Here is a 13,223-nt window from a genome sequence, read left to right as displayed (position 1 = left end):
GGACAAAGCTTTAGCTGATTGGAATTTTGGAATGCTGATGAATTTTGTGTAGTTTTGCTTGTGTTGCTTCTTAAATGAATGCTTCTGCCCTTTGTCTCCTGCAGTTCAAATGGTGGGAGTAAGACTTCACCAGCACTGTGTCAGTGGTCTGAGGTGATGAACCATCCTGGCTTGGTGTGCTGCGTTCAGCAAACCACCGGCGTCCCACTGGTGGTGATGGTGAAGCCAGACACCTTTCTCATCCAGGAGATTAAAACCTTGCCAGCCAAAGCAAAGGTTAGTCATGGTTCCCTGTATTTTGGGCTGTTAAAATGTGGTTTCTTGGTGTTCTATCAACAAGACTTCGTTGCAGCTTTTCTTATGCAAAGAGTTTGTTTCTTCAAGCAGTTGCCAGGCCCTTTCCTTGACTCGCATTGCTTGGTTTTGCAGATCCAGGACATGGTGGCCATCCGTCACACAGCCTGCAACGAGCAGCAGAGGACCACTATGATCCTCCTGTGTGAAGATGGCAGCTTGAGGATCTACATGGCCAATGTAGAGAATACCTCCTACTGGCTCCAGCCCTCTCTCCAGCCCAGCAGCGTCATCAGCATCATGAAGCCAGTTCGCAAGCGCAAGGCAGCTGCTATTAGTAAGGGGCTTCCTATAACCTACCTTGTGCAGGGGAGTGGTGGCAAATGTAGGTGTAAAGATTGATCGGTGTCATAGGGATACTTAGAATGTTCACTTCTGCCAATTACTGGTTAAGCTCAGGGCTAAGTACTGGCTAAGTCTGGGTAAAATGTTTCCATGGATGTATATAGCTCCATAGATGTATATGACTAAGAAATACAGGCTGAGAACATTGGGGCTGTTGAGCCTGGAGAAGAGAAGCTGTGTGGAGACCTCGGAGCAGCTTCCAGTGTCTGAAGGGGACTACGAGGGTGCTGGAGAGGGACCTTCATCAGGGACTGGAGTGACAGGACAAGGGGTGATGGGTTCAGACTGAAACAGGGGAAGTTCAGCTTAGATACAGGAAAGAAGTTCTTCCCTGTGAGGGTGCTGAGACGCTGGCACAGGGTGCCCAGAGAAGTGGTAAATGCCCCATCCATGGCAGTGTTCAAGGCCAGGTTGGACAGAGCCTTGGGTGACCTGGTCTAGTGTGAGGAGTCCCTGCCTGTAGCAGGAGGTTGGAGCTGGATGATCTTAAGAACCTTTCCAACCCTGACCATTCTATGATTCTATTCTGTGGTTCTATATAAAAATACGTAGCTGTCTGTCTCACGCAGGCATTTCCAAAAGAGGCAGGTTCATTCTGCAGCTTTTTTACTGTAGCTGTGCCTGTTTTGAATGTATTTTATCAAAAACATCTCTCCTTCCCTTTTAGCAACTCGCACATCCAGTCAAGTGAACTTCCCTATTGACTTCTTTGAACACAACCAGCAGCTCACAGATGTGGAGTTCGGAGGCAATGACCTGCTGCAGGTTTACAATGCTCAGCAGATAAAGCACCGCCTCAATTCCACTGGCATGTATGTGGCCAACACAAAGGTAAGGAGGGAAATTTGGGGATCCTCTTGGGCTTGTAGCTGACATTAGTGTCCAGATGGACACATGCCTTATGTTAGAAGTCTGCCCAGCAAACTGCTGGGTAAACAGCAGAGGAACCTGAGTACAGCCTTCAGATTCTTAAGCTTAGGAGTGAATTTCTGACTTCACCTTTCTGAGCTGTGATTGTCCTCTACAGCCTGGGGGTTTCACCATCGAAGTGACAAACAACAACAGCACGATGGTGATGACAGGCATGAGGATCCAGATTGGCACACAGGCAATAGAGAGAGCCCCCTCATACCTGGAGATCTTTGGGCGCACCATGCAGCTCAACATGACCAGGGCACGGTGGTTTGACTTCCCTTTCACTCGGGAGGAGGCTCTGCAGGCTGACAAAAAACTCACCATCTTCAGTAAGTCTTTGTTGCTTGTCTGCTTTCACTACCTCTTGGTTTTGCTTGGGTGGGTTGAGGCTTCACCTCATAGGAGGGATCCACAATCTGTTTGTTTGACCTAAGAAATAGTTTGAGGGGTGGATCTTGGGACATTTAATAACTTACTGCCTGGTTTCTTGCTGCAGTGGATGAATGTGCAGTAACTCAGCTCAGTAATTCTGCGTTGAGGTAATAGAGAAGGAAAGTGGCCTTGAAAAGGAGATGAAACTGTCAGAGTGGTTTATATTAACGACACAGCACAATCCCTATCCTGACCTTAGGAGCTGGTCTTGTTTGTATTCAAAAGAAACTGGTTTGCTGGCTTTTAAGCAGTTTCTCTCATCACTGCAGTTGGGGCTTCTGTGGATCCTGCTGGAGTCACGATGATGGATTCCATCAAAATCTATGGCAAAACCAAAGAGCAGTTTGGATGGCCTGATGAGCCCCCTGAGGATTTCCCTTCTGCTTCAGTGAGCAATGTTTGCCCCCCAAACCTGAATCAAGGGAATGGCACTGGAGACACTGAGTCAGCTACACCTGCTGCTGCCAGTGGGACTGTCCTGGAGAGGTATTTCTGCAGTCTTCCTCTGATTTACCCTTGTTGTAGAGGGGCCCTAGGTACCCTTGTGTGCCTTTCTTAATGGGGAGAACTTAAGGGAGTTAGTGAGTTGTTGCCATACAGAACAGTAACTGAAAAGTCAATGATTACCTTCCAAGGAGGGCTTTGTGCTCACTCGTTATCTGCTGGAGTAGCTGGATAGATCTGTGTGCATGCTTTGTGTTGCTAAGGTCATTTGTTTCAGCAGTCTTCAAGAGCTAGATGAAGTTTCTGCCCCCTTGGTACATGTCCTCATTTCAAGCTGGCCCTGTTTCATTCTCTAGAGCTCACAAAGGTTGGGCCTCTCTGGAGTTCAGGTCACTTTTGAAGGGGGGCTTTGTGTGTGACTTCACTTTAGGCAAGTGGTTCCCACCTTCTTACCTTGCAGCCCACGTGTCTTGGGCTTCACCACTGTGGTGGAGAAAGTGTTGGGTTTTTTCCCTGCCCTATCCCTACCAAGAGGCAAACCACAAGGGTGAGCTGGGCATATATTTAGCAGAAGAAAAAGACTTTGAGCTCATACAGACTGTATCGTAAGGGTTGTAGGAAGCCTGGCAAGGATAGGAGGGAAACAGATCAAAGAGGAACTAGCACTGCTGAAAGATGAGCATTTTAAGGGATATGCTGCTTGACTGTGAGTAAATGGTGGTTAATTTTGTCTTACTGAAATTCCCAGGTAAGGGTCAGGGCTTGGAGTGGCAGTTATGGCCAGTTGAAGGACCTGTTTGGCCGTCCCATAACGTTTTGTGTAGTAGTGGCTGGGATTTTTTTTCCCTGTGCTTATTTTCTTTTCTTCCCTCCTCTGCTGTGCCATCTCCACAAGATGTCCCTCTCAGCACAGACATGCTGCCTTGGGTTTCCAAAGCAGTGGGGTTATAGTGTAGAAACTCAGAACCAAAAGGAAATACTCTCTTTATTTCTACTTAACGAGTAACAGAATGCAGCATGGTTACCTTATAAAGGGCCCCTTGAGTAGGAACAACTAATGGCAGGCAAGAGGCAGCTTTCCTAGCAGGAGTTTGGTGTCTGCACTTCAGATTGAACCTTCAGTGGTGCTTTAAGCAATGTGCTTGGCTTCTCTGTGCTAGGTGGCCTGGTTCTCCTTGATTTCTTTTGCTACAAGGCAAGTGTCTGCTGCCCAGATAGAACGACCCGTGCTTAGATTTCCTGTGTACAGTGCTCCCCCAGCTTCCTGACTTCCCCATTTAATTTGCCTTTTGCTTAGAATGTCTCTGAGGGAGTTGTTCTGTGAGCTTTACACATTTCTTTTTGTTTGTTTTTTTCCTTTTTCTTTGCTCCCCCCAAGTTCTGAATCTGAGTCCCTAACCACCCTGGACCGGTTAGTATGCCATCCTTTTCTCTGCACGAGTGAGTGTGTGTCAGAGACACAGAACACATGATGTGCCTTTTGTTGACTGGTTCTTTTATTACTATTTGTTTTCCAAGTGCCATTTGCTTCTTTACATCCTGGTCGTTGCATGGCAGATAGTTTAGCAAAGTGTAAAGATGAGGTGGTTTGCAGATTTTTGCTGTATACAGCGTAACTGTGGCTTGTTTGACAGACTCCTCTTTCCGCTTTGTTCCCTCCTTGAGTCTTTCGATCCCACTGATATCCCCCTACCAGCTTCATGGAGAGTGGCTGTGGGTAGGGCGCTGTGTTATTTACCACCACCAGACCAGACAATTGTTTCTTCTACCTCCTATCCAATCCTACACTGTTATTCTCTCCTTAATCCTATCTCTTCCCTCCTTTTTCCTGTGTTCTTGCACTGCCTCTTCTGGTGTGTCAGATGGCATCTCAGATAGTTCTACCACGAGGCATCAAGTGCTGCAAGGGAGGTTCAGCACTTTGCCCTGAGTTATAAGTAAGGTTTCCCCTTGGGGCAAGTGTTTTACAAGCCTGCCTCACCACTGTCAAAAGTTTGGACCTCAGCATCTCTCCCTTGGGTCATACCCAGTGCACCAAGTTAATTTTCCTCCGGAATATTTTGTGCTGAAACTCCCAAATTGGAAAGAGCAACCTGTGTGGAAATAGCAAGCGAGTAGAATCTTGCTCCCTTAGCAAAGTCAGTTACGCTTCTCCCCATGTGTCACACCACCCCTTGATCTGCAGTCATATGTACGTCTGTGGGCCATGGTGAATTGGTACTGTCAAGACAATCCAAGTTATCCCTGCTGCAGGCTGCGTAAGGAAACGTTTTATCCTCTTTGGGAGAGAAAAGCCCCTGTCTTTCAGCTGTGGATTATTAAAGCAGTCCTAAGTTTGTCTGTGAGCGTGAGCCAGGTTTAACTCTGGTCTGTAACACAATGAAATGATATGCATGGTGCCTGTGGCAGGTTTTATCATGCTTTGATTTTGTACTTGGCATTCGTTAGCTGTCTCTGAGCTACTCGTGACTGTAGCCCGCATAAAGCAAAGTGCTAAGGAGAGAGAAGGGTTGCTGTACTCAAGCCTGCTTTCCTTTCTCCCTTCAGGCTAGTAGTGAGTTCTTTAGAAGCGCTGGAAAGCTGCTTTGCTGTAGGACCAGTCAACGAGAAGGCAAGTAACTTTCTGAATACATTCTTGAGCTTTCAGAGCTGGGGGAGGAGGGGCAAGATCAGCAGCACCTCCTGCAGCCCTGGGGGCCTGATACGGGAGAGAAGCCGCATCCGTTTTGCTCAGAGCACTGATCTCAAAGTTGACTTAGCAAAGAGCATGTGAAACTAGTTTGGAATGACAGTTGGCATTTGCATTTATTGCTGGTGGGGTTTTAGTGCTGAAGAGTGACCTCGTTTACTAAAACAGCAGGGGAGAAGCCTCAAAAGGACTGTTCTTATGTAGACATGTAAATGTTCCTTAAATGCCAAATAGTAGTCTCAGGAGGCTACTAAAACCGTGTTGAAGGTAGAACTTGCATAAGGGGAGGGAGCTGCAGGTACACTGAGAAGTCAGATTCATGCATCACCTTAATGCTGAAGAATGTTTCTTGTCTATTCTTGGGAGCAGGAGAAGAATAAAGTGGCAGCTCAGGAACTGGCTACTCTGCTGCTGTCCATGCCAGCTCCTTCCAGTGTCCAGCAGCAAACCAAGAGCCTCCTGGCCAGCTTGCACACCAGCCGCTCAGCGTACCACAACCACAAGGTAACACACTGCCAGGATTTCAGTGGCTCCTGTAACTTGCCAGTTTATGGTTGAGGTGCAACATGCCCCTCATGCCTTCCTCCACACAGTGTCAACCTGCTGGGTGCTTCTCCGTTAGCTCCTGCTGCCTGCCTTGCTGGCTTTTGTGTTTCACCAGAACTTCACTGCTTAAAATGCTTTTTGAAGATTTTGGGGGGAAATAATGTCAATCTAGAGAAATTGGGATCTTGAAACACATGAAGTTTGCGAACTGTGTCTCTCGCTCTAGTTTCTGTTTCCACAGGCATCTGGCTTAGGGTGATAGGAAATTACCAGGGTAAGTAGTGGTTAGACTGTGCTAATGTAATTGGAGTTAATGCACAGATGCTTGCAGATAGCCTTTGCTAACCACTTGAATGATTGTGTTTATACACTGGTTTTTCCAACCACATTTAAGCCTGAGGGAAGCAAATGTGAGAATTCATTCTCGAGCCAGATTTCTTCTGTTAGATGGTGATTTTGTATCATTAGTTGTTCTTCCTACAAGACATTGCCCAAGAGTTAAAGCAGCCAAGAGCTTACAGCAGCGAGCATCAGATATCCCTGGGATCTGTCCTGCAGTTGTACTTCAGTTGCTTTGTTGTGCTGCTGTCTGATGTTTTCCTTTCTCTGTTATCTTTCACTTTACAGGATCAAGCGTTGCTAAGTAAAGCCATTCAGTACTTGAGTTCCTCAACCAAAGAAGGAAAGGACCTTGATCCTGAAGTATTTCAGAGGCTGGTCATCACTGCTCGATCCATTGCTATTATGAGACCCAACAATCTGGTTCACTACACAGAATCAAAGCTGCCACAGCTGGAAACAGGTAGATGAGTCTGTAATATTTTCCAGCTTTCTGTTATGGTAATTGAAGATGTCTTGGGGTGTCTGGCTTGGTGTGACAGGGACTGTATTTGACACGTTAGGTGTGTGATGGTCCTTGTAATGAGGACATCAGAATCTAACAAAAGTCATTTTGAATAAGATTGGTGTTACCTGCTTGGTAATGCTTTCCCTGCACATGCCTGACAAGTGTTTCTTAATCTGTACAGAGAGTGAAGAAGGGCAGGAGGCCCAGAAACAGGCTGAAGGAGATGGCTGCACCTTTATTACCCAGCTGGTTAACCACTTCTGGAAGCTACATGCATCAAAACCCAAGAATGCCTTCCTTGCCCCTGCCTGCCTGCCAGGTGTGTTAGCTCCTCATCTGCTGTTGTCAACCTTGTGTAGTTTGAAGGACCCTATTTTAGGCTTGTGAACAGAGGTAATTGTTCTAATCTAGCCTTATGATGCTGATGATGCAATGTGTGCGTTCTGAGGTGTAGCTGCAAATTCTGCTCTAAAGCTTTTGTTCAGAAGGACGTGTATTATGCTACTAGCATAATAGGTGATTTATTCACATTTGGCTTCGTGAGGGGTGTTAGAGGATGTTCAGAGGTGCTGGTGTATCGTGTGCACAGTGTTCTGTCAGACAAGAGTGGCGTGTAAGTTCATTTTGGATTGAAAATTCAATGTATTTGTGGTGCTGACATTGCGCCTCGAAGCCTACAAACAGTAGATGCCTCCTGCAGTGTCTCACTCCGTGTTCTGAAATGGAAAGATTGTTGATCACAGTCCTACTTTTCTTCCTCCTTAGGTCTCACTCACGTTGAAGCCACAGTCAATGCTTTAGTGGATATTATCCATGGATACTGCACGTGTGAGCTGGATTGTATCCATACAGCATCCAAGATCTACATGCAAATGTTGCTTTGCCCGGTGTGTAATCTTGCTCTGCTCTGCTTCAGCCTCTGTAACGCTGCACCAGGGGAGGTTTAGATTGGATATTGGGAAAAACTTCTTCACCAACTGGGTTGTCAAGCACTGGAACAGGCTGCCCAGGGAGTCTCCATCCCTGGAGGTATTCAAAAGACATGTGGATGAGGGTTAGTGGTGGCCTTGGCAGTGCTTCGTTAACGGTTGGACTCGATGGGCTTGAAGGTCTTTTCCAGCCTAAATGATTCCATAATTCCATAATATGAAGAGAATTAAATACAGGTAGAACGGTAATATGTAGTACAGATACAAAAGAGAGGCATGCAGCCAAAAACATAGAGCCAGAAGTGAAGGAAGAGAAATTTCTCTCTCCTTGTGTTCTAGTCATGTTTGTCATGCACTGCATGTGGAACGAGAAGTGTTGCTTTAGGACTGCTGGGGGAACAAGGAGTTTAGAAGTGAGCAGTGACTTACGTCTTACATGAATCATGACCAGCAGAGAGTCATAAGTGTATTTTTAGCTATCCTTCCAAATACTGTGAAGAAACACTTAAAGCTTAAGAAGTTTAATGATTAATTATTAACCCTCTAGGATCCTGCAGTGAGCTTTTCTTGCAAACAAGCTTTGATCAGGGTGCTGAGACCAAGGAACAAGCGGAGACACGTCACTTTGCCATCCTCCCCTCGGAGCAATACTCCTATGGGTATGCAAGATGCATTCATCTTTGCCTTTAAAAGAGTGTGACCTACTTTGTTTGTCAGAAAAGACAAGATAATAAAGTAGTCTTATAAGCTGGGGCTAAAGAAGACTGAAACCAGTCTTTCTCCTTTCTCTTGCTCTGTCTTATCCCCTAATTCCCATGTAACTAAACATTCACCTCTTCCGTGATGTTCTGGGATTCATAGAGGGGATCTCTCTGAGATATACTCCCCTTTCAGTGACAGGGAAATCGGATTGTTTTATCTAGGGGATAGTAATCCAGACTGTCTGAGTATTTCTGTGCATATTTTCAAGTCCTTCTTAAATAAGGCATAAAGATGGGTGCAGACTGAAGTTAGGGCATCAGGTTTTCATACGAGAGATGCTTTTTTAGCATTGATGGGAATTGTATGAAATGTTAGTGAGTGGGGGTAAACTGAGGAGTTTTCCAGCATCACCTTGTTTGTCATGGTGTGAGGAAAGAGGGCATTTATGAATGAATCCTTTGTAACTCAGGAGATAAGGATGATGATGATGACGATGATGCAGAAGACAAGCTGCAGAGTTCTGGGATAGCAAATGGTGAGCACATCCGGCAGGAAAGCCAGGAGCAAAGTGAAGTTGATCATGGGGACTTTGAGATGGTGGTAAGTCCAGAGTGCTTCTCTTCAGAGCCTTTCAAGTATGTGAAGTACTTGAGTTACAATTACTTAGGATGAATCAGTTTGTAGTGCTCCATTAGCTGGTGGTGGTTTGGTGAAACTTCTCACTCTTGTTTCCTCTCCTTAGTCTGAATCTATGGTTCTGGAGACGTCTGAAAATGTGAATAATGGGAACCCTTCTCCTCTGGAGGCTCTTCTGGCTGGAGCAGAGGGATTCCCTCCTATGCTGGATATTCCTCCAGATGCAGATGATGAAACAATGGTGGAATTGGCTATTGCCCTGAGCCTGCAACAAGATCAGCAAGGTAAGATGTAGTGGTGTTGGCAGTCAAAAAGGTAAATAAAAGATGAAGAAACTGGGACAGAAACAAAGCAGGTGCTGTTGATGTCACCACCAACAAAGCAGAGACAAAAGAATGATGAAACGTGCAGAGAGGGCCAGAGTTAACATCCTTCTCTCACAGAAGGAGACTCATAGTTTGTTTTCTTCTTGCAGGGAGCAGCAGCAGTGCACTGGGGCTTCAGAGCTTAGGACTGTCTGGCCAAGCACCCAGCTCCTCTTCTCTTGATGCTGGAACACTCTCGGATACAACAGCATCAGGTAACTGTTCACTGCAAAGAATCAGGCTTTTTTTGCTTTTGACCTAAATAGTAACTTAAAATTTGTTTGTAAAGATGGTTTTGAAGAACCAGTTATTGCTGTTGGCTTCATGTGTGTTTGATAGCATGTTTATGGCCTTTTCCTGCTCTGAAGGACTTTCACTGTAGGCTTCTGAGGAAGCTATTTCCTCTCCTTAAAATAAAGCAGACCAAATAAACCATACACTTGTATTTCCTCTGCATTTCTACACAAGCAGACATTGTCCTTAAGTAACTTGCATGATTATCTATTTGATGAGGAGCTTTCCTTCTCAGGGTATCTCCCTCCACTGCTTTTAGCAGGCTTAAATGAACACTTCTAAAGTTCCCTTTTGATTTGTAGTTGAGAGACGCCCCAGAGCCCAAACCTTCGCGGCGTTTCCGTCGGCGCACGCCTGCCTTTTGGAGTTCTGTCACGGCAGTGTTTTTACTTGTAACAGCTCTCTTTATTCTCTCAGCTCCAGCGTCTGATGATGAGGGCAGCACCGCTGCCACAGACGGCTCCACCCTTCGCACGTCTCCTGCAGAGCACGGCGGCAGCGTGGGCTCCGAGAGCGGCGGCAGCGCCGTGGACTCCGTCGCTGGCGAGCACAGTGGTGAGTGTCTCTTGTGCACCAGTTCTACTCCAGCAGGACTTCACCAGAGTGAGGAGGGCTGAGTAATCCCTGCAAAGAAGGACTCTCAGTGCCAGATAGATGCTGCCGTGCAGCAGTGCGTGGTTACTGCGGACGGACTAATGTGTAGTTAGTGCAGGCTATTTGCTCAGTTCTTGTAGTTCTCTACAAGCGTGGAGTCTGCAGTGGCTTTTGCTGGCCTGTTATAACAGAATGCAGTAGCCTAGAGCAAGACTGAAAGAATTCACTATGCTGCTGGGTAAGCTTGGATGGGATAGAATTAATTTCTATCTTTTTTTTTTTGCTTGGAACTGTTACCCAGGTAAAAGAATCACAGGCTTTTCTGTAAAAGCTATGTCCGTGCTGCCCATCCACACCTTTTCTGACTCAGTTTAAATTACTGCTGTGGAACCAATTCATTTTGGGCCACAAAAATGAGGGTCATAAAGCTCTTCTAGCTTTATGAAGGTCAACAAAGACACTGTCTCTTTAGAATCATGTTCCAAAGTACATTCAGCTGAGTCAGTTGCTGTGAAGCAGAGAAATGCAAGTTCAGTTGTGCTGACATTGTCTTTCCCTGGTTTTGTTTTTCTTTCCCAGTGTCTGGCCGCAGCAGTGCCTATGGGGACACGACAGCTGAGGGCCACCCTGCTGGCCCAGGCAGCGTCAGCTCCAGCACTGGTGCTATCAGCACTACCACGGGCCAGCAAGAGGGAGATGGCTCAGAAGGGGAAGGAGAGACAGAGGGAGACGTCCACACCAGCAACAGGCAAGGAAGGGGCTTTGCTTTCCTCTTCAAGAACAGCACATCTGGTCTGCAGAGTTGTTTAGAGGAGGGGACTGCAGGTGCTGAAGTTCATGGAGTGTGATTTGTGATGTGTGTGATTTGGATAGTAAAAATTGGAAGTCAGAAGTGTAGAACATAGCACACTGCCATGGCAAAATGCCTCTCTCTGTGCATTCTCCATGGAAAGTGCCACCAAAGTGCTGCCCAAATGATGAAAAAGTCCTGCATGAGTCAAGTAAAGAGAGGAATCACCAAAATAGGCAAGTTGGGAAGCTTGGGAAATTCAGTCATAGGAGAAAAGTACGTGCAAGAGTGCTGAGCACTTTGGGAAAGATCTGCAGGTCTTAGTTCTGCAGGAAACATGCTCAGTCCTTTTTACAGTGCAGTTTGGAACTGATTTGTAGTGTTTGTTCCTGTGCAGTTGAATTCTGCAGGTGGTCATGCTAGGCAGAGTAGTTCTGAAGTGAGTAACTGGGTCTCTTGTCAGAGTTGCTCTGCCAGTCTTTGTCAAGATGATCTTTGACATCACTTGACTGCAGAGGCTGAGGGATTCCGCTCCTCTGTGTGTGGCTGTGATGACTTCAGGATTTCCTCATGCTCTGCACTTCTGTGGTGAATTGCAGTGCTCTGTTGGGGCTCCTGCTGGGTCTAATGTTTCTTGTGATGTGCCTGATTCCTGACTTCTGACTTCCCAGGCTGCACATGGTCCGACTGATGCTGCTGGAGAGGCTGCTGCAGAACTTACCTCAGCTGAGGAATGTTGGAGGAGTCCGGGCCATTCCTTACATGCAGGTAAGTGAGGAGGGCTCAGGAGTTAAGCCTAATCAGTTAATCACCACTACTGCTGCCGGTTTCTATTTGCACATGCTTTTCCCTTTCTCTTTCCTGCCCGGTCACAGTGTATGAGTCCATCTCTGAAGTGTTTGCTCTGTTGCGCAGCAGTCCTTACCCATTGACTTTTGCTAGAGTTGTGCCCTTTCTCAGTGTGGTGGTACAGCTGGCTGATGAGCCTACAGGCTAAAATCCTTGAACTCTGAGGTATTTGTGTCTTCAGAGTTTATACTGAATGGTCAAAATCAGGTGTAATGGTGCAGGCAGAATTTGGGAAAGACCATAGGTTAATCAAGATAAAATTGGTGATGTCTTGTGAAAGATCAGCTGCATTCATCTTGAAAACATGGAACCTACCTCTGTTTATTCCCTGCCTTCTATTGCCAGGTTATTCTGATGCTCACAACAGACCTAGATGGAGATGATGAGAAAGATAAGGGAGCTTTAGATAACCTTCTGTCCCAGCTGATTGCAGAACTGTGCATGGACAAAAAGGTAAGCTGTAGTGTGTGCACACTCTGGATTTGCTCCTTCTAGACAGAGTTTCTTTCCGTGGAGCAATTACATGCATGGGACTCACAGAAACACCTTGCTGTATGGATGTGTTCAGGCAGTTAATTTCTCTTGGCTCACTTCACATAAGGTAGAGAATGACATGGGTGTAACTCTCACTGTTTCCTGGTTCCATCATCTACAAGTGAGCATGAAAACTTGTTTTGCTTGATTAAGCTCTTAAACCAGACATCAACAGTAATGCATATATAGTTTTTTGATTGTATAATGTTGTTCTCTGGCACCCAGGCCACTGTCTACCCTTACACTGCGGAATTTGTGCTGCTTTTTTAGTGCTGCTGCTTGAGTTTAAAAGCTTCATGAGGATCAGAGCAGTGAGATACAGGTGCTTAGGACATTGTGCTCAGCTCTGGAACAAGAAAGCTCTCTCTTTGCAGGATGTGTCTAAGAAAAATGAACGTTCTCCTGTGAATGAAGTGCACTTGGTGGTGATGAGGCTGCTTAGTGTCTTCATGTCCAGAACTAAGTCAGGATCCAAGTCTTCCATTTGTGAGGTACCTTTTTCAAATTGCTTTGCCAGCAATGTGGAAGGAGGGGGCTTTTGGTCACCAAAGGTGGTCTAGAAGCTGCTAACAGAAAGAGCTGGTCTGAAACTGAAGAACAGGTAAAAGTGCTTTGGAAAAATGTATGAGGAATCTGGAATGTTACTTGACTCCTGTGAAAAAGGATCTTTGAAGCTCAGAATGGAGGAAAGGGGCATGTAAAGACAACTGGATTCACTTGTTTTGTGCACAGTTTCTGACTGAGTTAAGGGCAGCACATTAATGATGGTATTTCAGTCCGTCTGGCACATTTTTCCTTGCCTCTCCCTGGTGCTGAAGGGGTTAAAGAGGATTTGTAATGTGATTATTGGAAAGCAATATGCTGCTGTGTCAACGTAAAAGTCGCTAAGAGGATTCCTTAGATATTTGTTGCTAAAAGGTACAGTAATAAGGCATAAAAAAGCAGTATGTATGGTGGG

The 13,223-nt window shown here is 46.0% G+C and overlaps 1 protein-coding gene across 1 annotated transcript in view; it reads left to right on the top strand.

Annotated features, from left to right (window-relative positions):
• The window catches only part of UBR4 (ubiquitin protein ligase E3 component n-recognin 4), a gene marked incomplete at its 5' end in the record, with an annotated part of 75,674 nt that overhangs the window by 27,234 nt on the left and 35,217 nt on the right, over positions 1-13,223 (top strand). The window contains 19 exon segments of the mRNA XM_010012478.1: positions 105-276; positions 430-631; positions 1,367-1,530; positions 1,727-1,943; positions 2,316-2,532; positions 5,038-5,101; positions 5,549-5,683; positions 6,353-6,527; positions 6,754-6,891; positions 7,338-7,459; positions 8,049-8,160; positions 8,673-8,803; positions 8,946-9,123; positions 9,315-9,419; positions 9,916-10,053; positions 10,672-10,840; positions 11,554-11,650; positions 12,077-12,184; positions 12,640-12,756. Of these exon segments, the coding sequence (XP_010010780.1) occupies positions 105-276; positions 430-631; positions 1,367-1,530; positions 1,727-1,943; positions 2,316-2,532; positions 5,038-5,101; positions 5,549-5,683; positions 6,353-6,527; positions 6,754-6,891; positions 7,338-7,459; positions 8,049-8,160; positions 8,673-8,803; positions 8,946-9,123; positions 9,315-9,419; positions 9,916-10,053; positions 10,672-10,840; positions 11,554-11,650; positions 12,077-12,184; positions 12,640-12,756 (2,761 nt within the window).

This window comes from Nestor notabilis, unplaced genomic scaffold (assembly GCF_000696875.1).
Source record: "Nestor notabilis isolate BGI_N333 unplaced genomic scaffold, ASM69687v1 scaffold5244, whole genome shotgun sequence".
Classification (NCBI taxonomy): Eukaryota; Metazoa; Chordata; class Aves; order Psittaciformes; family Psittacidae; genus Nestor; species Nestor notabilis.
Note: the sequence above shows the minus strand (reverse complement) of the source record. Positions and strands in the feature narration are given on the sequence as shown.